This window comes from Pseudochaenichthys georgianus, chromosome 9 (assembly GCF_902827115.2).
Source record: "Pseudochaenichthys georgianus chromosome 9, fPseGeo1.2, whole genome shotgun sequence".
In the NCBI taxonomy this organism is placed as follows: domain Eukaryota; kingdom Metazoa; phylum Chordata; class Actinopteri; order Perciformes; family Channichthyidae; genus Pseudochaenichthys; species Pseudochaenichthys georgianus.
The window spans coordinates 11,999,999-12,027,050 of NC_047511.1; the positions used below are offsets into that span (position 1 = coordinate 11,999,999).

A 27,052-nucleotide genomic window follows, 5' to 3' on the forward strand; every position below is an offset into this window, starting at 1 on the left:
TCGAATATTGTGGGAACAGATCCTGGCTTCAAATCCAATGTTTTGTATTGAACCAGGCATCCAGACTGGACTTTGAGCAGCTTCTCATCCTTTAGTGGCAGCCTATGGAAATGTACTTCTTCCTTCTTTGTATAAAATCCATTTGTGCAGCCTGGGGCAATACAATAAACTCCTGACGACGACCGTTTTCTTGTAATGTAAACTACTGGTGCATTGCACGCCATGTTGTTTGTTATTGAGCTTTGGCCCAGGAAGCCGTACACAGTCAGTGACGTCACTGGAAAAGTCCCGGAGCAATGGAAGCGCCCATGGTCATTAGGCACGTATTTCAAAAAGTAAATTCGCGTATCTCGATCGTTTACATTGGAAATAGACTAGATAAATACATTTCCTAATGGTAATATTGTCGCATGGAAAGCAGTTTGAAAAGTGTTTCCATTTCCCTTTAAGAGCAATGGCGGGATTAGACTCTGACATCACAGTCGAGCCGTTAGTGGCCGACTCCGCCTACTAAGGGCTTCACGGCAACTCTGCAGAATGCTATGGGTGACGTCACGGACACTACGTCCTTTTCTATATACAGTCTATGCTCCTAAAGCATAATCAGGCTATAGCCGTTGTGTATTTTATTATGTGAAGCATTAAATGGTCTTAGAGAAATATCGACACTTTGTTTGTAGATATCTACTAAACTAAAGCATACAAATACATAACGTAATGTAGGCCTGTTATACTGAGTGATATATATTTTACACACTGCTCTGCTTTCTGCACGGACCTCACAGCTGTTCTCACTGTAAACATCGCGTTGCGATGAAAGCAGTTACTAATATAATATCCAAGGGATGCATGCAGAGCTGTCATTGGCTGAGATAAGTCCGGCCGTGCGTCACGCCTCCACCATCCGTGGAGGAGCCGTGGAGGATGCATCAGTGTCTCCTCGGTTAGAGCTCCTCCAGAGAGCATCCTCGATGCTCGGTCCTCGAAGTGCATTTAGAGAAATGAGATGTCCTTCAAAATGGCGCGCTGAAATTCATTTCCGGGTCAATACCGGAGGACCGAGGAGTCGAAATTTGAGTATTGAGAAACCTCTCTTGTCATATCACAAAGGGACAACATCTGATCAGCTCATTTTCAGACAGGTATTTATATAAATGGATCGGGACAAAAAGAGAGAGAATCTTTTTTCCTGAAACTTTCAGAATCTCTTAACACCGGGGGGAAACATGTTTATGTATAAAAGACAAAAGCGGATTTTGCATAAAAGGTGACCTCAAATAAACACTTTTCCAATTCTATACATAGCCCTCAAGAAACATAACTTTGTTTATGATGTAATGCATGATTGTCTTCTTCCATTTTGAAATTATGTTTTTGGAATATAGTGTTTATACTGATCCTCTATCCAAATGCCAATGTGCTAAAATAACAAACATTAAACGACAGGGTTTTCAAAGTGGCAGTCAGTCTTTAATAATAGCAAAGAAATGCTTCGTACAAGTTAGATCCTTCACACGACAGCAAAATAAAACTGACCGATCAATTCAAACATTGTCTATGGCAGGTCATAGAGGGACCTTTAAAATACAACCAAGGATCTTACTCTTTCTCTTTCAGAAATGTTAACTACACAATTAAAGGTTTATACTGATTTTCAAAACATACAGTGAAGAGGTTCTACTGGAGATAACTCAAACAAGATTAGTGTCTGATAGAAACATAACATTCATTTTACATTAAAAAAATATCAGCACAAAACTCCCCCCCCAAAAAAAAGGAAAAAAGGGTAACACATAATAATTGAAATGTTTGCTTTTTAGCATTTTCAATACAATCACAAATCTTTTTAAAAAATTTACAAAACTGAAGAGAAGGATAACCCCCGCGACCCCTCCCACCCTCAGACTTGATTGTGTTCCTTTTTAAGAGCGTATACTGCGATTACAAACAGATTCCCGACTGAACAAAAGCTGCACATCAAATCTTGGGTATCAAGACTATCAAAAAAGGCACAAACAGACAGGCTGCACGAAGAACTCAGCAGAAGCTTTTTTATACAACTAGTCCCAGTAAGGTTTCCAGTGCCCTTTATGTTCTAATTGAACCCACCCCCCCCCAAAAAAAGAATCTAAAAACAAAAGACTATCTACAGGCAACTCAAGTCCCAGCAGGCACCTCGGATTAAAAGTCCCAATCCCAACTATTGTAGAAGTGCATGAATCATCCTGTGGCAGACGGTGTGTTCAGTGAGTGTACAGGGGAAGTTTGAGAGTGCAAAAACGGTCATTTCTGCAATGGAGTTTTGGTATTTTCTTTTATTAACGTCTTCAGATTAGTTAAATCTGTCGATGGAAACACGTTTTTTGTTTGTGTGTGAGCAAAGAGTAAACTGATATTTTTTTTGTAATACTTAAGTTGTATGATATGTTCTGGTAACACTTTATTTTGCAGGTCTGTTGTGTCCTAATATTTTCTTAAAAGCTCCATGTGTAATTGTGCACTTATTATAGGACACAAAAATACAAATAAAGTTATAGACAGTTTTTTTCAGATGAGTTTCATGTGTTCAGAGGAATTTCCTCAACAGGATGTCATTTGTTAAGAACTGTAAACTTACAAATATTGCACGATTTTGAATCTAATCTTTGTTCTGTCTTAAAGACTTTAGGTTGTTTTATTTTTGCAATTGTGTGGACCAATTCAGCACTACAGGGATTCAAGCATCAGCTGATAACTTTAATCTTTAAAGGTTCTGATCAAGGGTTGTATTTTAGGGTAAAATACTAAACATTTGCAAGTTTCATATCATCAATTACTTCATATCTCCATGTTTTCAACTGTTGGTGAGATAAAGAAAAAAACAATATCAGGGAAAGATTATCTGACAGTTTTTTTTACCAATCGTTTATAAATAGTCGGATCGGCGGGTGGAAATAATAGTTTGTTGTAAGTTAACTCTATTGAACCCTGTCTCCTATTTACTTGTAATTAGGGCCATACTACATAGTTCTGTGCAGTAAAACGCTTTGTAAACACATCTGTTATGTCAGCATGCGAGCTATCTTGCTTTTGATCATTACAGATAATCTGAAGTCTCACTTCTTAACCTCTGAAAACCCCCTGGCTGCAGTGATGTAGAGGTGTACTATACGGTGTGTCGGTACAACGTGACATCACTGCTGGATGTGGTCTGAAGACCAGTTATGGCTTGAGTGCATTTCAGCAGAGCCTCCACACTAAGCCCCTTCTCAATTTCAGTCTATTATTATTGAGGCAGAACAATTAAAAGAAAAAACGGATTTATTTCAACCAGAGCAGCTCTGCCCTTAGAGAAATATTTGTACGACTCTGAAATGTATGAGACCTTTATACTTCACAAATGATATATGACAATGCTGAAGCAGAGCTAGTTATGAAATTGTCTTATTTTATAATTAACTCTAATTTCTTACTTTAAGTGCCAGCATTCCTGAAGAATCCTTTTAGTCGATTTGAACTTCAATCTACTTTGAGACGTTTTAGTGTGGTGATTAATACTTCTACGTTTCATTCATTAAGTCACTTACACAGCACTAAATGTGCTGCAGTGCTGTAAGCAGACAAAGGGCTAGGTGTACCATGAAACTAGTATATATGCTTGAGACGCACCTCTAAATGACGCTGCAGTGCTACTCAGATTAAATGACATGGTTGGTTGTTTTTCGCCACATATATGTAGACTTTGATCTTTGCTTAAAATAAAAAATCTTTATATTCAACAGTCTTTAATCAGCGGTAACTGACAAAAACAGAAAAATGTGGCCTTGACTTCTGCTGGTTTTTTTGGGCTGAAATGCGTTTGTCAGCAGTTACTGACACTGCCAACTGTTATCAGCCTGAACATGTGCAATTCAACGCAAACAAAAGTCACAACAGACTAAATGGGAAAACCCGATCTGTTATGTTTGAGTATTTTTTCAACTGTACCATGCCTGGATCCCATTTGTCCCGTTTGGGAAACTTGTTTTGTGGTTTTTGTGTGGTTGGCATAAGTACAGTAATATGGTTATTCTCCTATTTTGCAACCACAACAAGACACCTCAGCATGCAGGATGGAGTTTGGCTAGAAACGAGGAGTCTATAACTTGTAAATGGAAGTTACATAAACACAGAAAATGCTAAAGCTAAAAAAGGATACAGGACAAAAAGCACCATGTGATTGGATAGTGTGACATACCACAAAAGGTGGAACAGAAAGAGCCGGGCGCTGTCCCTTGGCTGGTGTGGCACTTAACATCGTTGTCTTTGTTTACAGAGCTTATAACAGTCATGCAAAGGGCACAGTATTATTCTAACAAGGCTTGCGAGAGAGGAATTAACAGAATGGAGACGAAGAGAAAAGAAAACATGTAACAGAAAGAAAGACGAGGCACGACAACATTTCCAGTTCTGTGATAAGTTCTGCGTTGTTGTCTGAGTGCGGAAAATGTTCTCCCATGTGAAAAACATCATACTGTACATACAGACTCGTATGATATAAACAGACATTTCCTTTAGGTTGCTCGTGGCTAAGGCAGAAATTGATGGTGAAAATCTTTCAATGCACTTGTAATTTGTGCATTTATACACAACCCTGAAATTGTATCAAAGCCAATGAGAAATGAAGATGGGCATTTTTTGTTCGTGTTTGATGAAAAAAAAAAAAAAAAAAATGGAAACATAATTGGTTATAAATGCATCTGATTCACCTTCGATCCTCACTCTTAACATATCTTAAGACTCTTTGGGCTATATTTTTATGTATATATATATTTGCATTTGGGCCTAGTGAGTGTTGAGGATTAAAATAGGTCTTTATTAAAATATAGATCCTCATCAACACCAAGTCATGGTTTTTGGCCTGTTAAGTCGCTGATTATGTTATTTCATTGCATAAATCAGTTGATTTAATTCAGCAAAAAGATAAAGAGGGACAAAGATAGAGATCAATGTATCCCTTTTAACAAAGACCCCTTTTTTATGCTGAATGATTCTTATAAGTGATATACTGTTTGTTCTTGCAATGAACGCAGAGTGACCATCAGGACAGTCGCACCAAATAAACACAACAGCTTGTGTATCACGCTCATTCCACTGGACATAAAAAGGTCTTGGAAAGGTATAGCCAGAGCCAAACACCTTTGAGACACACAAAAACAATTGTTTATCTTGGCTTAAAACACAAAATCACCCCCAAAACTGTAAGCTGTGATGTAAACCTCCACATTGCCCCTCACCCCAGAGACAGAGAGATAGATAATAGAGAGAAGAGAGAGAAGAGAAGGATTGATTGGTTGATTCCTGACGCCATTCCTGAGCAGAGTGGACTTGACGAGTGAGACCCAAGGGGGTGGGTGATGTGGACGACAGGAGAGGAAAAATAATACCCAGAAAAAATAAACCAATCACAGCAACAGTATGGAGGTGAGGAGGTGGCCACGCACGAGCCAGTCCACAGAATCATCTGGGAGGAGAAAAAAAAACGGGTTAGATTTGTTAATGGAAATTATTATACGGCTTAGTTCAATACTCAATTCTGATTGTTCACATTAGACATTCAGCAGTCTGCTCTTTTTGGACAGAAGACCACTGCCTCGAACATCTGATAAAGGGGCCATGTGCAGTCGTATCAATCCACAGAAAAAAGCCCGGATTGAATGTCAGCGATGGCAAAATAAACTCCATGATCAGGAAAGCCTGTGGAATATCTTTTGAATATTGATTTTGATACTTTGGATACAACTAAGATGGATAAACGGCCCCCAGTAAAGAAAAGAAAAAGAGAGGAGGAACAAGATAACAGTGAAAGGGAAGGAAAGAAGTGATATGACTTAGAGAGCTGTAGGACAGAGAACTCCACAGAGGAAGACAGACAGGAATCAAACGGTAAAAGCAACATTTAAATCTATCTTATACTGTGATGCAAGATCCCCACTTTAGCACTTGAGTGTTGAGTTGTAAAAAGAAACACATATTAAATCAGTAGTTGTTAAAGCTGTAACACCACTCACCTGCATTATTAGTGTTTCAAATACATAGTTCTCCTGATGGACCCTCAACTGTGCTACCTTTTTGAAGCAGAGGCGAGGAGTGTCACACTTTTAAAAGTTTGACACACTGCCCCTCTCTCTTTATGTACGTGTTCAGGTTATAAACTTGATTGCATGGGATGTAGACTCACCTGTTTGAGATGTTAGGACCTAAATGCGAGCTGGAAACGTGCAGTTTCTTGAAAGATGAGATCCTTCAGTGTCTCTTTGGGTAGGTCATCCAGCTCCATGTCAAACTTGAATGGGGCCTCGGCAACAGGCTACACAGGGAGGCGGAGAGGACAGGGTGATACAGACGCCAACAAACTTACATTGTGGTAAACACAAGATTAAGTGTCCTCATTCCAATAGTCCTATATAGCACAAACTGACGACTTTCTCACCTCATCTGTTGGGTCGTAATACTGCTCCAGGTAAGGGTGCGCCAGGGCCTCCTCCACCTCGATCCTCTTGTGAGGGTTAAAGGTCAACATCTTGTCCAACAGGTCCAGAGCTGCAGCACAAAGAGGAGAACGCTTGATTCAGTTCTCCTGGTGGAGAGCTTTGTAGGGTGGTGTAAAAACAGGCACCTCCAGATCAACATTAGCAAGACCAAAGAGCCAGTGGTGGAACACTAGGGGAGCAGGAAGAGGCCCCTAAACCTCGGACACTCCTGTGACCAAGGCGCCACAACAACAAAGTCTTGACCCCCATATAAAAAAATAACTTTTCCCCTCTGGTATTAATAAAGGTTTATCTCATCTGAAACATCGATGCTAGCCCACTAGAGGGCACCATTAAGCGCTAAATGGTTATCATATTATTACCAAGTATATAACTAAGAGACTTACTTTCACTCATTTACAAAGTACAGCTATTTTAACTCAATTCTGAGCTTCCTGAGAGTTTATTTCTTCAGCTTCTGCATGTTTAAAATCTCAATAATCTACATATATTGTAGTTTTGTACCTTGAAACCACAATCAATGCCTCTAGTTTCCCATCTCCAAACGTTGCCACTTGTTTTGCCAGACTGCTGTGCTAGTAGTGGGTAAATGTTTTTTTCTTAATTATAATACAATTCTAGTAATTCCATGATCAGAGGCAACGTTTTAAGCAATTACAAGTTTGCCCTGGCTCTCACCTTTGGGATCAGCGTTGGGGAAGAGGCGGTTCCACGGCACTTTGCAGCGTAAAGGCAGCGACAAAAGATAGTTCCTGGCCTTAATGTTGATGATGCAGTTGAGATCCTCCTGAGAGGGAGAGCCCAGGATTCCTGAAGAACAAAGAAGATTTAGAAAATAACTCTTTGTTTCAGTTCACAAATCTCAGTTAAACTGCTACATTAAAACAGCCCTTGCTTAAAGTTTTGAGGACTTAACAGTCTGAAGGAAACACAAAAGGACAGATGGGACAAGCAATATGTGGTCTAGCACCAAAAAGTACAGCTAAATTATTGAATATTAACAGCTACAAAATCTATGGAGTGGCACCAGGAAGCTATTGGCTACTAAGTGTCAACTATTCAGACTAGGGCTGCTAATTCAGGTTTTTTCCCCCTGACCAATAGCCAAGCATCGTTAACCTAAAATGTACTGACAATATTAGGGCTAAAATGATAACACAGAGAAGTTCTGCTGGGTTCGTAGACATTTTAAAACAACAACGTTGAAACACTTGTCCTAAAAACACTGGAAATAAAAACAATAATTACCCAAAATATGGTTGAGCTGATCCAAGTAGTGCTTCCCAGGAAAGATTGGCCTGTTGGACAACATCTCGGCCAGAATGCAGCCCACTGACCAGATGTCTATGGACTTAGTGTAGCCCTGAGAGTGAGAGAAAAATGTAATGACTAACATATATTTAAAGTTAAAATAGCATTTATTGGTGGACTGTAAAATATGCCAGATTTAGCCATGAAGGCTAATTTCAAATCTGCAGTCCCTTGGAGGCTCATTGCATTAAAATAAAAACATACAGAGAGCACATAAGCACAGACAGAATCACATTAATGTAATCCTATAAGCACAATTGAAGCATGATTGCAGCACATGACAGCATGTTTTATAGGGCTGTGCATTTACTGGTCTCATGATTCGATTACGATTATCCTGTCAACGATTCGATATCCCGATGCATCACGATTCATACCAATGCGTTGCATCCTCAATTTTCTATATTACTGCACATGGCTTCTTTTTCATCAATGTATACATGCAGTAAATACATATGAACTCTCTTTTTATTATTTAGAAAGTACTTCAGAAATCAATAAAATAAATGTCTTGACATTAATTTATAAACCAAAATAAATCAATTGTATAGCTCTAGCATCCCTCTATCTGTGTGTGAAATTGTTCCATCCTCAAAAACAAAAAACTAATGCTTCTAGCAACGGTCATCTGTTAAAAAAAGGACACTGAATGTCCTGAATGTGGCATCACACACATGACTTGAGTCTGAACACAGCAGACAACAGGAGTATTTACAACAGCATATACAAACTCAAATACTGCATGTGGGTGCACACTTACATTCTCTGTCTTACTGTTACATACATCCCATGATTGCAAGGTAAGGCAAGGCAAGTTTATTTATATAGCACCTTTCAACACAAGGCAATTCAAAGTGCTTTACAAAAAATGAAAGACATTAAGAAAATGGCATTTAAAATCAGTCATTAAAAAGCAAAAAATAAACATTAAAAGAAAAAATACATGGATAAAAGTTACAGTGCAGTTTAAAATGTGAATAGTTCAATTAAAAGCAGCGACAAAAAGAAAAGTCTTCAGCCTGGATTTAAAAGTAGTAAGAGTTGCAGCGGACCTGCAGGTTTCTGGGAGTTTGTTCCAGGTATTTGGAGCATAATAACTGAACACTACTTCTCCATGTTTAGTTCTGACTCTGGGGACAGAAAGCTGACCACTCCCTGAAGACCTGAGAGATCTGGATGGTTCATAATTTAGCAGGAGGTCAGAAATGTATTTTGGGCCTAAACCATTCAAAGCTTTATAAACCAGCAGCAGTATTTTGAAATCAATTCTTTGACACACAGGAAGCCAGTGAAGACTTCAGAACTGGAATGATGTGATCCACTTTCTTAGTGTTAGTGAGGACTCGAGCAGCAGCGTTCTGCATTAGATGCAGCTTTCTAATAGATGTTTTAATGAGACCTGTGAAGACACCATTACAGTAGTCAAGTCTACTGAAGATAAAAGCATGGACAAGTTTTTCCAAATCCTGCTGTGACATTAGTCTTTTAATCCTAGATATATTCTTTAGGTGATAGTAGGCTGATTTAGTAACTGTTTTAATGTGACTACTGAAACTCAGGTCAGAGTCCATGACTACACCTAGATTTCTGGCTTTATCTGTTGTTTTGAACATTGCAGACTGAAGCTCAGCGCTCACTTTTATACGTTCTGCCTTGGCTCCGAAAAACCATTACTTCAGCTTTATCTTTGTTTAATTGGAGATAGTTCTGACACATCCAGTCATTGATTTGTTCAATGCACTTACTCAGTGTTTGAATTGGAGCATAGTCTCCTGGTGAAATTGTTATGTAAATGTGTGTGTCATCCGCATTGCTATGGTAACTTATTTTGTTGTTTTTCATTATCTGAGCCAGTGGTAGCATGTAGATGTTAAGGAGAAGAGGCCCCAAGATGGAGCCTTGAGGTACCCCACATGTCATATTTGTCAACTCAGATGTGTATTTACCTATAGAAACAACGTTGTTTCTGTCCTTTAAGTAGGAATCAAACCAATTTAGAACTGTTTCCGAAAGTCCCACCCAGTTTTCCAGTCGGTCTAGTAATATGCTGAGGTCAACAGTGTCAAACGCAGCACTGAGATCTAATAATACTAACACTGAAGTTCTGCCACTGTCTGTGTTTAAGTGGATGTCGTTAAAGACCTTTACAAGAGCAGTCTCAGTGCTGTGGTTTGGATGAAAGCCTGACTGGAACACATCGAAACATTTAAATGCAAGAAATTACTCAACTGTTGAAAAACAACTTTTTCAATGATTTTACCTAGAAATGGGAGGTTTGATATGGGCCTGTAATTATTCATTACTGAATCATGTAAATTATTCTTTTTTAAGAGCGGTTTAATGACTGCAGTTTTCAGGGCCTGTGGAAAAACACCTGAGTAAAGAGACTTGTTTACTATGTGAAGTAGATCTGAGGCCATGCAATGAAAAACATGTTTTTAAAATCCTGTTGGAATAATATCAAGGCAGCAGGAGGAGGATTTCAGAAGTTGAATAATGTCCTCTAGGTTTTTATCATTAATCTGATGTAATTGTGTCATGATGTCTGAATTGATATTAGGTGGACACAGAGACAAACCATTTGCTGTTCTTGATACAGAGGCACTGACTGCCCTGGTGGATAGAAATTCAGAGGCTACTGACACTGGGGGGTTAGTTAGTCTGTCAACGGTAGCAAACAAGGCACGTGCGGTGTTTTTGGTTTTGGTAATGATGTCAGAGAAGAAAGACTGTCGTGCGTTTTTCAATTCAAAATTATAAAGGCCAAGTCTCTCTTTATAGATTTCAAAATGAACCTGGAGATTTGTTTTTCGCCACCTACGTTCAGCTTTTCAACACTCTCTTTGTTCCGTTTTCACGGTCATGGCCTTTCTCCATGGAGATATTTTCTTGCCAGTCACTTCCTTTATCTTAGTTGGAGCAATGGCGTCTATAACATTTTAAATTTTTGAATTAAAATCATCTACTAGCTCATTTACTGAGATGTTAGCAGGGGCAAGTGAAACATTCTGAGTAAACATTTCCCTAGTTTTTCAGTTAAATATCGCTTTGTGGTTACCTCTTTTTGAACATTTTTGTGAGCAGAAATAGAGCTCTCAAAGAAAACAGGAATGATCAGAGAGTGCAACATCAGTCACAACAACCTTAGAGATATTCAGACCCATTGAGATAATTAAGTCCAGAGTGTGCCCCTTATTGTGCGTGGGCTCCGTCACATGCTGAGTCAGTCCATAGCTATCAAGAACACAAAACAGGTCTTTAGCCCCTCTGTCCTGGAGGTTGTCAACATGGATGTTAAAATCACCAACAATGACTAGACGGTCAAAGTCAATACACACTATAGACAGCAGTTCAGTAAAGTCATCAAAAAAGCTTGCACAGTATTTGGGTGGTCTATAGATATTTAGGAACAGAGCTCGAGAGGAGCATTTCAGCTGAAGGGCCACATATTCCAAAGAAGCAAAGTTCCGATAAGATGTCTTCCAGTATTGAATGGAATCCTTGAACAAAATAGCAACTCCACCTCCTTTCTTATGCATTCTTTCCAGACTCATAAAACTAAAGTTGGGAGGGGTTGATTTGATAAGAACAGCTGCACTGTTATTTTGTTCAATCCAAGTTTCCGTTAAAAATATAAAATCGAGATTGTGCACAGTGATAAAATCATTGATTAAATATGTTTTTCCTGGCAAAGACCTGCCATTTAATAAAGCTAGTTTAAGTTTGTTAAATACACTATCAGTCAGATTTTTTGTGACAAGCTGTGGCTGACATGGAATCACTGCTAAATTTGATAAACTCACACAAACGTTTGAGCACTTCCTGTTTCTAAGCTGATTCACCGCTCTTAATCTATTACCTATCAACACAGATATCAGCAAAGCTACAGGCAGGCAGGGCCCCGGTTTGTCCTGGAAAGAGTTGAGAGTGCCATACGCCCTTGAGCCTGGACCCAACACATATCAGTTAGAGTTTGTTGCGTTTTGTACACACACATCCTTATTACAGTGATGAAGACGGCGGAGATGGTGCGTGTCTCTGCTTCGGCGATTTTGGTGGGCGCCGTTGAAGGGCGGGGATAAAGGACATGCTTTCTTGAAGGGGGGGGAGGTGGTTGACGTAGGCAGGCTTCGGAGACCGCAGATGCCAGGGGGGGGAGGTGAGGAGATTGTAGGGGATTAAGTTAGCTTCATCATATCTCAATCAGTGATTAAGTGAATAATAAAGTTTCTATCAGCCTGTCACTCATTATTTTCAGGGGGGGGCGGGGTTTGGAGGAACGGAGAGGAGACGGTGATCGTGGAAGCTTTTTTCCTCCTGCCTTCAGAAACTTTACAGACGTATATATCGTCTGAAAAAAAGCAAGAGGACATTCATACTCTGCAATCCAAGACTTAATTAAATCCACCAAAAACCTGACATGATTGTAACGCGAGTACTTTTGAAAAACATAAATCCCTATGTGTCTGAGCCGCAGCGACACGGACTGATTCAGAGCGGGTCATTCTGCTGTTGCTTCTGGACTGGTGTTCTTGTGTTGGTGGGTAAAGCAGACTGCTCCGTGTTTGGTGTCGCTGTCACGTCTGTTCCTTGATCTCTGCGTCACCGGCCAATTTGATATTAAAGTGACAGAAAACATTTTTTTATTGTAAAGCCGCGGCCGGAAAATCAGGAAGCAACGTTACTACGCTATAATCGATTATGTTCCGTCACTGCATCGATGCAGAATCGTCCACGTCCGCATCGCGATACATCGTAGAAACGATTAATTTCAACACCCCTAATGTTTTAGATCAGGGGTGCCCACACTTTTTCAGCTTGGGAACTACTTTTAAAATGACCAAGTCAAAATGATCTACCTACATTAAAAATGCTAAACATATATTTATTTATATATATATATATATATATACACTGAGCAGTATTTCCCACGGAATTTGATTCTATTGGCGGACGATATTTAATTGTGGCGGCCCGCCACAAATGAACCGATGTATGGGAAACACTGCTGAGTATACCTTATGTTGGTGTACCTTGCATAACTGCATGAACCCGTATGGCACAATACAACTTAGTACATTTTTGGTCATTACGTCAATTTTATACCCTTTCTTTAGTAGAATTGTATAAATTGGAAGGCTAACTAGGTAATCAGCTCGCCGGTGATTTGCAGCTGGCGCATGCGTGGTGAACTGCGTGTTAGAAAAGATGAGATCTCAGACTGGCTTACCTGTACGTCAATCAAGTGGCAAATGCCGTAGTAAGGATGGATGATAGGCTAACTTTTTTTTTCAATGCCATAAGATCTACCCACACTACCTTTGCGATTGACCGGTCGATCGACGTATTAGGCACCCCTGTTTTAGATATGTGACCCTATCATCAGCTTAGAGCTAACAGGTGGACAATCTTAGGAAGGTCATACAAACTAAATAACAGAGGACCAAGAGTTAAACCTTGAGGTACACCAACATTTGTGTGTCATTGTTTGTGTCTGTCTATGATTTTATCTATTTCATTACATTTGAGGAGTATTTTGCTTTGGATAACTTTTTAATTTGAACCTTATTGTATACTGTATCAAAAGCTTTTCCTTTCTTTTTATCTTTAAAAAATCAGCTCGACCTTTCTTGTCCAGTTCAGTCTGAATATAAATCCGGTAATGTGCCTATTGTTGGCACCGGAGCTGCGGGCAACATCGAAATGGTCAAGACTAAGCTGGTGAGTGTTTTTGCTGCCAAGTTCTCACCAGACCTAGATGCTGAAACTTTGTCTGTGTATCTTAAAGAAAAACTTGGCCATGAGGTTACCTGTCAAAAAATTGGCAGTATACACGGTAGATACGGTTCATTTAAAGTGGTGCATTGCAATACAGTTTACTCACAATGACAAGGAATTTATTATTCTAAATGTGTATACACCCTATGAATGTCATCAGAATGAGGATGAATATCTAAATAGGCTTGCTTTCATTAATTCCTTTATTCAAAGCAATACTTCTTCTTGTGTGTATGTCATTGGGGATATGAATGCAGATATCTCAGACAGGAACTCATTATTTGCCAAGCATATGGCTCAGTTCTGTCACAATAACAATTTTATATTGTCAAGCAAGGTGCTTTTGCCTGCAGATAGTTATACTTACATTAGTGAGGTCTGGCATACTACGTCATGGCTTGACCATTGTATTAGTACAGCTGATGCGCATGCTTCACTTGAGTGTATGAACATTCTGTATGGGACAGCAACGACTGATCATATACCTGTTGCTATGTCAATAAATGTCGAACATCTACCTGGGCTAACCAGAAATGTACATAGTGTTCAAACAGAAAAACTAGACAAGGAAGACATTACATCCTATTGTGCTCAGACGCATACATCCTTAACTAATATTCATCGACCTAGAGATGCAATTATGTGTAGTGATGTTAATTGTAAGGATGCAAAGCATAGGAGTGATATCTGCTCCATGTACAATGATATAGTAAGTGCTCTGTATGAAGGCAGTAAGCCTTACTACAAACATAACAATAAAACACATAACATCAGGCCTGGCTGGAATAAGTATGTAGCTGAGTATTGTGCTGAAGCCTGTGAATCCACTAAATCATGGGCTATGGCAGACAGACCCAGACAAGGGTCTGTATTTGAGTATAAGAAGCTTACTAATGCAAGATACAAGTATGCTATTTGCTTCATCTGTAAAAATGAGCAAGCTATGAGGGCCGATTCCATGGCTAAGAAACAATGCTATTGATTTTTGGAAAGAAGTGAGGGCTATTAATAACTGCAAAATATCTCTACCATTGCGGAGTTACGGCGACAGCATTATAGTACCTTATTCAACTGTGTCCAAAGTGAACTGTATAGGATGATATTGATAGCAATGATTCAATGGTGATAATGTCACATGAGGTGTACCAAGCTATAAACAAGCTGTCGGACAACAAAGCAAGTGGTGTCGATCATATTTCTGCTGAACATCTTAAATATGCCAGTATGAAGATAGCTCCTCTCGTTTCTATTTGCTTTACTGCCTTTATGAGTCATGGCTTGTTACCAGACTCAATGTTGTCTGTTCTGTTGGTGCCGTTATTAAGGACAAAGCCGGTAAAGTGGGAAGCCGAGATAACTATAGGCCCATAGCGTTAGCCAGCATATTGTCAAAAGTCCTAGAAAGAATTCTGCTGGACAGATGAAATGATTTTATTAACTCAACAGATAACCAGTTTGGCTTTAAGGCTAAACATGGCACTGACTTGTGGATATACGCCTTAAAGGAAATGGTTAACAAATATAGAGGAAATAACTCATCAGTTCTTATGTGTTTCATTGATGCTTCTAAAGCCTTTGATCGTGTTAATCATAGGAAGTTATTTGTTAAACTGAGTCAAAGAGGGGTGCCCAAATACATTGTAAGAATTCTGGTCTACTGGTATGGCCACCAGGCTATGCAAGTCAAATGGGGCAATAGGGTCTCAGCCCCATTTGGGGTTAGCAATCAGACAAGGTGGAATGATGTCCCCAGTTATTTTTAACCTTTATATTGATGATCTGTCCGAGCGACTGAGAGCCTGTAATACTGGATGCATGATTGGTAGTACTCTAGTGAACCATGTTATGTATGCAGATGATCTTGTTGTGCTGAGTCCATCTAGCGCTGGTCTTCAGCAGCTTCTTGCTGTTTGCTCTGTGTATGGTGTGGAGCATGACATCAAATACAACGCCAGTAAGAGTGCTGTCATGATCTTTAGAACCAAAGAAGATAAATGTCTAAAATGTCCTGATTTTAAATTGTCTGATATTAATCTTAGTGTCTGTAATAAGTTAAAATATCTTGGACACTTTATTACAGAACAAATGACAGATGATGAAGATATGTATAGGCAATGCCGCATGATGTATGCACAAGCAAACATTCTCCTACGTAGGTTTGGTGCATGTACAGATGGAGCATATTGCACACCGCTCTATACGGCACATTTGTGGTCAAACTACAGAAAAGCAAGTTTACGGAAACTTCAAGTAGCTAATGATGCCATGAGAATATTGCTGAAGAGACCTCGATGGTCTAGTGCAAGTGAAATGTTTGTGGCTGCAGGAGTCAATACTCTACAAACTGTTTTAAGAAAACTCATGTATAAATGTATTTGCCGGCTTAATGACTGATAATGAAATCCTCTTGGCCTTATCGAACATAAGGTACAGTACTACACGCTACCAATCGCAGCTGTGAAGACATTGGTATAGTTGTCTCTTTGTCGGACACTGATTTAAATTATTGTTAAACTATGAATTTTTTTTTATGCTGTGTATGTAATTTATTATATGTAATGCCTTGGCTTTTATCTGGACCCTGACTCTGTAATAAAGTTTTGATTGCTTGATTGATTGATCTAGACCGACACATTGTTTGTGTCTGTCTGTGAGGTATGATTTGATCTATTTCATTACAGTTGATGAGCATTTGACTTTGGATAACTTTTTTATTTGAACCTTATTGTATACTGCATCAAAAGCTTTTCATTTTTTTTTATCTATAAAAAAAGCACAACCTTTTCTTGTCCAGTTCAGTCTGAATATTTTCCCGAAAATAAATATGCGCAGTTTTTCAAGTTGAATCATTCATCAAGTTGAATGATTTTCAAAGAACCAATCAGATAAAAAGAAAGACATAATGCAAAATCTGCACGTTTTACAGATCCTATGTTCAGGTGCAAAGCAAAAACCCAAAACATTCACTCAACTTTTAATCCTTGACAGTTAACATTTTATCGGCAGGCTAAGAAACTCACCTTGGAGTTGAGCATGATCTCAGGTGCTCTGTACCAACGAGTGGCTACATACTCTGTTAGGAACCCAGTGTGATCGTGGTCAGGATCAGCCACACGTGCCAAACCAAAGTCACAGATCTGCAGAAACAATGTGTGACAAGACAGGGAAAGAATGAAGCATTAGCAGATACACGATACAAATAAAATGGGTGTCAACAACTCAAAACTGACATTTTTGGAGCAATTGTTGTTTTGTACTTAAGAGGGGTACATATTGTACTAATATTTGTCATGTGCTCTTGTTGTCATTGCTTATCAGCAAAGCAGACTGTCAGGGTGAAATACTTTATAGCACTAAAGTGCTGTAGCCAAAACGTGCACATATTCTTAAGAAGGTAATAATAGAGAAAGTGTGGTCTGAACCATGACAAAAATCTAAACTCTATTATTTCAACCATGTCCGACATGGACAAGGTTGAAATAATAGAGTTGGAGACGCAATATAGTCTAAATCATTTCCGTTCACACCTTTCACAAGCCCTTGACAAATAAACGGCGCCACTGCTTCCCAGAGGGCACTAAAATAACTCTTAACATAATAACAATTCTTCTCTGCAAGGATTACACCTACACAGTGTGACATCTGGAGGTGGAGACTGCTGAGATGTGAACTCTATCTTATACTAATATGTTCATATGCATGAAAAAAACATGATACAACAATAAACTTAGATTGCTCTTTTTTTTAACAAATACAAAAAGTGACATGTTATGTCATTTATTATTCAATAATTGTTTGGGATGTTGAGGTGTTGGTAATGGTATTGGTTTGGTATCAAGATATAGGCAGGTATCAAATCAAACTCATAACTTTAGTATTGTGACATCCTTAGGGAAGAAAGCTTTTAGATGTGCAGCTCCACTAACATGGAACAGTCTGCAAAAAGAATGGAAAATTACCAAGCTAGTACCACTACATGTTTTTAAAGCTCGGTTGGATGCTACACAATCAGATGCTGTTGGTACCTATACATGTGGATATAGATATGTAAATTGTAATCTCTGTACATTTTGCTGTATGATGTCCTTTTGTTGTTCTGTTGTTTATGTTTTTATGTCTTCTTGTGGAACCTACTGCTGTAGGTCTCCCTTGAAAAAGAGATCATTGATCTCAATGGGATTTTACCTGGATAAATAAAGGTTTTGAATTGAATTGAATCCTTAGTGCAGAGAACACAACAGTGCCGATGTAAATTGCCAGGAAACACTGACCAATAAGAGCACACTGTGCTTTTCTGGGATTGGGGCTTAAGAAGGCATGCTCTAAAACACTGCATTTTATTAACCTTAAAAGCATGTAAACAAAATCAAAAATACAAATATGAACCTGATAGTGAGCATTATATTCTTCCCATAAGAGGGTTTTTTACGCTGACAAAATTAAGTTTGGGATGATATGACTTGAATTGGTAGGTTTTGGCATTAAATATGAACCAACATATGTATAATCAGGGACTTAAAACAGGCTTTCAAATCAGCCCATTCAGTTTGATTCCTGTTCATTTGTCTTTGAGCAACTACCTTGAGATCACAGGTGGTGTTGAGCAGAAGGTTGGAGGGCTTCAGGTCACGGTGCAGGACGTTGGCAGAGTGGATGTACTTCAGCCCTCTTAGGATCTGGTAGAGGAAGTAGCAGATGTGGTCGTTGCTCAGGTGCTGAGTCTTAAGGAGCTTGTACAGGTCGGTCTCCATGAGATCCTGGACAATGTATCTGCACAGTTCCAGGTTAAAGAACTTCTCATTTTAAACCTGGGCAATTTGTTTTATAATTTCCACATCGTCATGCAAAATAAAATCTCAAAGTTTCAGCGTTGGGCAATCAACTGTAAAGTGACAAAAACTGACATTATGATAATTTTGTTGTTGTCATATCAACATGAATAAAACGATAAATCAATTCCTTCATACAGACACCTCCTTACCCCTTACCTTGTTCGACAGTTTATTCTTACTGCCCAGCCCTAGTATCTCAACAAAATGGAGGTTTTACCACCACACTGAAATTGGATGTTGTAAGCATTGCACAGAAAATGAAATGCTTTGCATCATGTAGCTTGACAATTATCCTTTTTTGGTTGTTCCTGCAGACTGGCAGTGCAACTAAAAAAAGCCAAACTGCTGACTTGCATAGTTTTGTGGGCAACCTCTCAACTCAGTCAAATCTAAAATTACCCATGGTGGGTAAATGAGCCGTGCAAGTATAGTTAGAATGTACTGAAGCCAAGTTTAAAATTGTTTTGTTTGGGTGAATTCTCATCTTATCTGGCAAGCAACAATAAGTGAGCTGGTTAGATGCAGGGTTTGGTCAAATCCATTTCTTTACGTAAGGCAGAGTGTAAAACTACACAGTGTCTGCATTATAAAACAGTAAGTATGCAGCTTCTATTGCTGCCGGGCTACAGTGAAGAGTGTCTCTGCCAAATATATGGCGACAGGTGGATATTATGTAACAAAGTGCAACAGAAAACGTTTATTCAAGCACAAATATAGTGTCTAATGGTGTAGCAGTAAATCATGACTATGTATAAAACCATCCAATACTCCAAGTACTTTAGTATGCCAACAACAACCTTACATGTAAAGACCCATTTATGATGTGACGGACAAGCCTAAAGCTTTTGGCTTTTGAATTCAACTGCACATTAATAACACATTCAAACCATGAGAAGTGTAAGTAAAAGGATACACGTCCTTCATCTGGTCAATGGTAGGTGTGCGGATGATGTCGTTGATGCTGATGATGTTTTCATGTTTGAAGCGCAGAAGGATTTTGATCTCTCTCAGGGTGCGTTGGCAGTAGGTCTGGTGCTCAAAAGGGCTGATCTTCTTAATGGCCACACGTATCTTGTTGTCTCGTTCATAGGCAGAGCTGGATACAAAAAAGAAAGAAAAATAACACACATTAGACAATCATTTTTAAGTAGAAGAATACTAAAGGAGCCATTACAAAAGACACAGCATTACCAAACTTATTTTCACCCATGTGTCTCCACCTTTAACTTCCTGTTTTGTGCTTTTGAACAGATTTTCGTTTAGCCAAAGTGCATCTTACATATATCCAATAGCATTGCTACAGAAAAGATTGATAGCAGCAATAAATGCCAATACATCCACTTTCTATATGGTTAGGATACCACACAGAGCTGCGATGTGAGCAACTGCCTGGTAAGTGCAAACTGCAGTAAGGAATAAATGATCCACTGACATGACCGAACATAAAAATTCACATCCCATCGTGCTGTGTAGACACCTCCTCTGTTACTAATGCTGCTTCCTTCCTGTTGTTTGTCAGTGGAAAGCTTTTAATGTTGCCGTTTAAAGTGGTAACAGCAGGAAATGTTCTGTTTGCTTCAGCAGTATCTTAACAATGCCAATACACCTCTGATAGTGTGGAGCAGAAAACAATGAGGCTGCTGCATCTGTTACATTCAAGTACAATCAGTAATGTAGGAGTGGAACAAAGTATTGATCTACATTTGAGCTACTTAAGTATTGAAACCTGAGAGTTTACCACGATGATACAGGCCAGTAGAGTTTAGAGACCATCTCTGCTTAGCTACCAAACAGGACATTGCACAGGATAAAGCCACTCTGCACACCGCAGATCTATGCCAGATGAATAGCTTGATCGAATAAGCTCACCTGATTGTGGTTTCCGACTCCATTTAACACTATACTACAAAAGCGCAGAGTATGATGTGTTGTGCAAATCAGACAGGGTTTTACTGTAGAATGGACCATGAGCACCATTACATTTTTAAATGCAGTCCATGGTAAAACATTGTGGAAATACAAAATAAATCAGTGCTTTACAAAGAGATGTTTTTAATTATACTAAACTATCAAGCATGAGATAACATCTGGTAGTGCATAATTGTTCACTTAATCCTACTGAGGAATCCATTGACTGAGTAATTAAGCAAAAAGTAGGGATGCTCCAATCGCCAATTTTGGGGCCGATCGCCGGAATCAGTATCGGCCGATACCGATCGCCGATCCGATCAAGTGGGCGGGGCCTATGGGGATCTTCCATTTAAAGTGATGTTTAAAACTCAGTTAATGGCGCTCATTCACTGGCGCTTCCACAAACAACAACCAACATAATTATTACATTCAAATGAAGTACATTATTCAAGTTTACATTAACTTTGGATAATAACACGGGAGAAATGAGCGGAAGCGCTCTCTTTTCCTCTCTCCCTCTCTCTCCTGACAGCCTGTCAGTATCTCATGCAGCTCACTGATCCAGTAATGAGTGACCCGACAGTGAAGAATAAACATATTTATAACTTTAGCTATTTCCAGAGGTAGATCAAATAACTAAGTGTGTTAGACCTAACTCTTACCCCCTGATCCCACCAGTCTGCGCTGCGACTGCGCTGCGACTGCGCCGCGCTGCGACCTCCTCCTGCGTCATAACCCACCAGGCGCGTTTCAAAACTTTGCGGAAGCGGAGCGTCGTGTGTGCAGCCTCGCAGTTGTTGATTTTGGAATATTTCCTGGACATTTGTACTTCTACAAGTAGTAGGCTACGTAGTTAAATGGTTTATGTTTGTGTCTGTTTAAATCGTGTTTATTGTTGTTATTTCCTATTTTGTTGTGTTGTAGACTACAGACAGTTAATAATAATTGTAATATTCCAGTTATAAACGACATGAATCAAAGATGTGTTGCTATATTTTAGTGGTAAAAAAATATGCATTCATCATCATAATTATTCTATATATATATAATTTACAGTGCCTGTAAACCGGAGGAGAACGCTGGCATGTATTCTCCTACTTGAAAGACGGTGGTGGGGGGGAGCACCCGGTTTTGGGTGCACCCGGTGCACCCCCTCAACCAGCAAAGCAGACAACAAGGTGATTTTCATCACTTCCTGCCTGCGCTGCGCCGCGTAAAAAATAGGATTCATCCTATATTTTAGAAATTCCTTGCGGCGAGGAGCTTCTGGGACGCTTCGAGCAGCGGGTCTGGTGGAATAGCACCCATTGACTAGAGTGGCCGCGATCGCTAAAAACGCCGCAGCGCAGCACAGACGCTCCTGGTGGGATTAGGGGGTTAGTGTGTGTTGCTCCACTCACCGGTCCGTCACAGCGGGTGGAGCTGCAGGATTTCTGCTTCACACACGTTGCATACCGCTATTTTACTGTCTTTTTCGGACACCTTAAAATAATGCCAGACCGGTGAAGCCATTTTGGCGAGCTTGTTTTGCCGCGCACACAGAAAAGTGTAATGTATTTGTCATGTATTTTACGTCATGCGATCGGCTCTCGCGATCGTCATTTTTAGAGTGCACCGATCGATCGGTAGAGAGTGAGTATCGGCCGACATCGGTCGGCGGCCGACATCGGTCGGCGGCCGACATCGATCGGAGCATCCCTAGCAAAAAGCATTTTTTTATTTTATTCAATGATTTAATTTTTAATATATTGTACTTTCTATGAACCACTTTCTAATCTTTGGAAATGTTCAAGATATACATTTGAGGATTTTAACGAGTACCAGAAAGGCTGAGCACTTTGAATCTTAACTGCATGTCCGTAGAGGAAACAATATTACAAAGTATTGATTAAAAGTGAATTAATTGCAGATATTCTTTACCAATAATCGCTCTCAGTAGTGTCTGTGATTTGACAAATCATCTTAAAGAGTGGTAAGAACAACTGGGCTCTATTTCACAATATTGCCATCTGTATTTTCAATAAAGAAAAGCAGAACATATACAGGAAATGATATAGGAAGTCTGCATGCATGCAATGCCTTAGTCCTGCAGATATCACAATAAAGCCAGATTCTACGGAGCCCTGGAGGGTTCATAGAGAGAAAAATAAATAAAACGAGGCCACGTTTTATTAATTCGTGCGCACGAGATGTAATTCGTGGCCTCCATTTAAATAAAACGAGGCCACGCTTTATTAATTTGAGCGCACGAGATACGTGCTTTCTTATGATTAGACACATCGAGCTGCCCGATTATTACGCCATATTATTAGTTTTATGAAGAAGATGTCCGGTTGCCAGGGCGTGTGTGTATGTTTGTGTGTGTATTTGTTTTCAGAAGATATTATGATAGTGGCGTTCGTTCCGGTGCACTCCGACAGCACTTAGCACTAGCCTACATCGAGATTAAACAATCTTCTTTCACTTGGGAATACACATATGGAGTTAGCCAGATGTGTGTAAATTACTGTTCATGGTCATTTGAAAACAAATTTACACATCATGCACACTGGTGACCGGACATCTCCTTCATAAAACGAGTAATAGGGGGAATAATCGGGCAGTTCGATATGTGTGTGTGTGTGTGGCTAAAACATAGCAGCCTTGATCTCTATTCAGCTGTTCTAATGAAGGTAAACACAGTGAAGACGCTGCGTAAAAGACACAGCTCTCTGACATTAATTCATAGATCAAGGCAGACTGGTTTGCTGACTTCTCCGAGTTTGAAATATATCTCAAATAATGTGTGCACTGCCATTTCCCCACATAAACATAACAGTCTGCAATGAAACGGTTGTCTCCTGTGCGCTCCACTTCCTACTTGGCGCACCGGTAACTTTCTCGTGCGAACGAGAAAGTATCTCATGCGCACGAGAAAGTATATCATGCGCACAAATTAATAAAGTGTGGCCTCGTTTTATTTCAATCGAGGCCACGAATTACATCTCGTGCGCACAAAAACGTGGCCTCGTTTTATTTCTTTTTCTCTCTATGAACCCTCCAGGGCTCCGTAAGATTCAGAAAAAGGGGCAGCAAGTGAATGCACAGAGCTCAGGAGACATTTTACATAATTGCACACAAACGTTTGATAACAAATACAAACAATATTTGCTTATCTTTTTATGAGGAAACTAGAATAAAATCTAGAAAAAGTACAGTACAGAACTTGAAAACTCCTGTGATTGATACGATGCAAACAAGAAAGACATCCCAGCATGCCATTTGCCATTAGGGGGGAGAACATTTGGGTAAAATCTAACTTTTAGCAGCTTAAGGATGACGCTTAACATTGACTTAATCGCATCAACACATGTATTAACCTGTTCAATGATCACTAAGCTCTTTCGGGATATTGGATTTCCCTCATCCCACTCTGCTGAGGATGGGCGTGTGTGTACGTGTGTGTGTTTTAAGAGTTTGAGAGTGATGATATTGTCGTACAAAACATAGCTTTCCAAACTAATGATTTTAAGCTAAATGCAATAAAAACTGTTTGACATGTATACAAATGACTGTGTGTTTACAATCGGCAGAACAATTGCTAAATTCCACTCTAAAATGTTGGCCGTGCCCACGGTGAAACACCTCCTCCACACAACTCCAGGTACAGACATGTCCACTGTTACATTTCAGTTTCTTTTTTCGGGCTTAATAGCTATACAAACGTTCCCACATTTACTCAGCGTAGAGATTTTCTGAATCCCCACACAGGTTTGAAACTACGTCTTGCATGCCATTTCATTACTGTAAAAATTCAATACAAAAAGTGAAAATGAATATGTTTGGTTGTCACTTTTAAGTTCTCTGACTATTGCTTGCATATTCACTGTAGGACGTTACGATAAATGAGCGGATTTAAGATCAAAACAGCACATGGAGGTTTAAATGCAATTAAAGAATACAAGACCATTTGTTATAAACTCCAAAACTTTATATTATAGTCTTGTGTTGGTTGCGCAATCTGGCTAGACATTGTCAGTGAACAGGAACTGACACACCAAAACTCACCACCTACTGCCAAGAAATGCTAATTACCGCTTCCAGCGTCTAAGATTTAATTGATTTCTAAGTCATCTGCTGTCAAACAAGCTGCTGCCATTTGGAGCAATACAAAAAATGAGATTGTCCAAAAAAAGCTGCACCTCCAGGATTCATCTTTTACATTTTCAGCCAATAGTTATTTTATTCCTACACATTACAAACGACAGGTATGACTGAAAAACACCCACACATAGTATGACAAAATAAGAAAATGAGTTGCTATAGTGATGGGGGTTGTAGGGGCTCAAATGTAAACACAAGTGTGCCAACCTTCTGTGAGAGAAATATTAGTGACCTTCCTTTCAACTTGTGAGAGAGGAATGTGTGTGTGTGTGTGTGTGTGTGTGTGTGTGTGTGTGTGTGTGTGTGTGTGTGTGTGTGTGTGTGTGTGTGTGTGTGTGTGTGTGAGAGCTCTCCATGTAACTGCATATACCCTCACGTACAAAGCAGCGGGGAGCTACAGCTAAAATATGATTCATGCTATGGCACGAAACTACAGAATTTGTGTAGAGCAGTCAATGGTATACAGTAGGCTGGCTCTACCAATTGTTTTTGACAAGGCACACTGTTTTGTCTGCATGATATAAACTCAAAAGCACAATGTCTTTACAATTAAGACATAGTTGCCATATACAACTGTATCAATAAATGAAAAGCACATTTGTGCATACATTGAGGCAAAGATCAAATGCATGCCTAATTAGGCTTTTAAATAGATGTAACCTAATATATGATAGGTTAAAAGAAAATCCTTTTATAAATATAGAAACACTATAAATATGTTGTCTAAATAGGGTGCAAAATGCTTGCAGTGCTTTCATGGGAAAGAAAAATCAGTGGCTGTGTAAAGTGGAGAGAGAACACTATCTTAGCTCACAGTACATTTCATCATGTTTACTGAGGCCAGCCCTTCAGTTCCTTGTAAGTTTGTTAAGGCGTGTAACAGAAGGAGCTTTTTGAGGAAGTACAAAGTACACTGAGGTTGAGTTTGTAGTATTAATATGCTACTGTGAATGTAGACCTTCTGAGTCATGTCACTGAAGGGTGGACTTTCATTCTGTGAATGGCACTCTCAGGCGTTCAGGACTTTTACTGATGTATGTTAGTCTAGTGGGGAGTAGACCACCACCAGCTGATTGTGGCCCCTGTCTAACACAGCTGACTGTAATTCCTCACTGTTAAAAAGCAGAAGATTATACTTTAGGAAAAGAGAAACACTGGTTGCTGCTACACCGATGGGATTACTTTCTGGTTTTCTTAGTCTTTTATGACTCGAAAATGAATTATTTCTTGACTCTTCACCAGCAATCAGTATTAGTGAACTTCAGATCTGGGAAATGATGGTGGATTAACTTTTTATGAGCCCATCTATTCAATTAAAGCATTCAGAAAAGCAATTTTAGGAAAAACTGTTTGCTGCAAACAGATGGGATTACTTTTTGAATTCATTCCAATTCCAAAATGAAGGATCTATTGACTCTGTACTAGCAATCGGATTACATGAACTTCAGATTTGGGAAATTAAAATGGATTAAAAAACGTTTTATTATGGACCAATCAATTCAATTGATAATGATAGGCAGATCAATCAAGGACAACTACAATCATGACCTGCCGCCTAACTTGATGGATCAGAATATTCAGGAAAACGTTGAACAAAATCTGATCAATTTAAAAGGCAAAACTTGTATTCTAAAATGTGCCTACAGTACAGTGATCTGAGCTGGCAACCAGTCAGTGTCGTATATTCTTGTAATTTATTCCCATGTGCTTATCCTAAAGCCCGCGTCACACTGTCCCGAAATTGACCCTAGATGGACACACGAATATGGAATTGTGAATTTTGCATGAAGATGGCCCCGAACTTGGTCAACAGCCAAGCAACAGCCAAGCAACAGCCGAAGCAAGTACGATGCCTACAGAAGGCCACACAATGACGCCCGAACCACACACGAAGGCAACATTTAAGACATACAACTGCAACGAAAGTAACAAAAACAATTATGTTAAAGTACTATGGGACTTATATTTTGGAAACTTGAGATTGTATATAATAAAAATTGTCACTGATATTTTCAGACTACTTCACGAAGTCGTGTTCAGTGGTGGCGCTAAGGGGTGGCTACTTGGGCTCAAGCCCCAGATGTTTTCTGAAAAGCCCCGATTGTTTCACGTAAAGCAAAAAAATATATATTTAAACTAGGGCTGTCAAGTTAACGCGTTAATAACCCGTTAACGCAAAAAAAAAATGAACGCCACTAATTATTTTAACGCGATTAACGCATGTGTATTTTTTTTCCTCGGCCGCCCCGTAGTTTCAGAGCGCATCGAGTTTAAAATACCATCTACAAACTGATGCTGCTGACAGCCCCGCTCCTGCCCCCTGCTTGCAGCAGACCACACTTCCACGCCCACCGGCAGGCACCGACTGGCCATCGGGAGGACCGGGAGGGTGTGTGTATGTGTGGCCCAAACGAGCGAGAGAGAGACCTTACGTGCATTGTTGTTGTTAGCATCGGGTGCTAGCTAGCTGCGCTAACGGATATAAGGAGCTGTTTAAATGAAAACAGAGGAGCGCTCTATCCACACAACTGCGCCGAGCACTTGACTTGATGCAGGAAGCCAGAC

At 39.5% G+C, this 27,052-nt stretch overlaps 1 protein-coding gene across 1 annotated transcript in view; it reads right to left on the minus strand.

The window, feature by feature from the left end:
* Nucleotides 1-1,448: 1,448 nt before the first annotated feature.
* mapk1 (mitogen-activated protein kinase 1) overlaps nucleotides 1,449-27,052 on the minus strand; it is a 35,991-nt gene continuing 10,387 nt past the window's right edge. Inside the window, exons 2-9 of the mRNA XM_034090192.2 lie at nucleotides 19,347-19,529; nucleotides 18,182-18,371; nucleotides 16,622-16,738; nucleotides 7,761-7,875; nucleotides 7,191-7,322; nucleotides 6,452-6,561; nucleotides 6,200-6,328; nucleotides 1,449-5,482 (exon numbers count right to left, since the gene is read on the minus strand). Of these exons, the coding sequence (XP_033946083.1) occupies nucleotides 6,212-6,328; nucleotides 6,452-6,561; nucleotides 7,191-7,322; nucleotides 7,761-7,875; nucleotides 16,622-16,738; nucleotides 18,182-18,371; nucleotides 19,347-19,529 (964 nt within the window). The 3' untranslated portion in view covers nucleotides 1,449-5,482; nucleotides 6,200-6,211. The remainder of the gene's footprint in view (nucleotides 5,483-6,199; nucleotides 6,329-6,451; nucleotides 6,562-7,190; nucleotides 7,323-7,760; nucleotides 7,876-16,621; nucleotides 16,739-18,181; nucleotides 18,372-19,346; nucleotides 19,530-27,052) is intronic.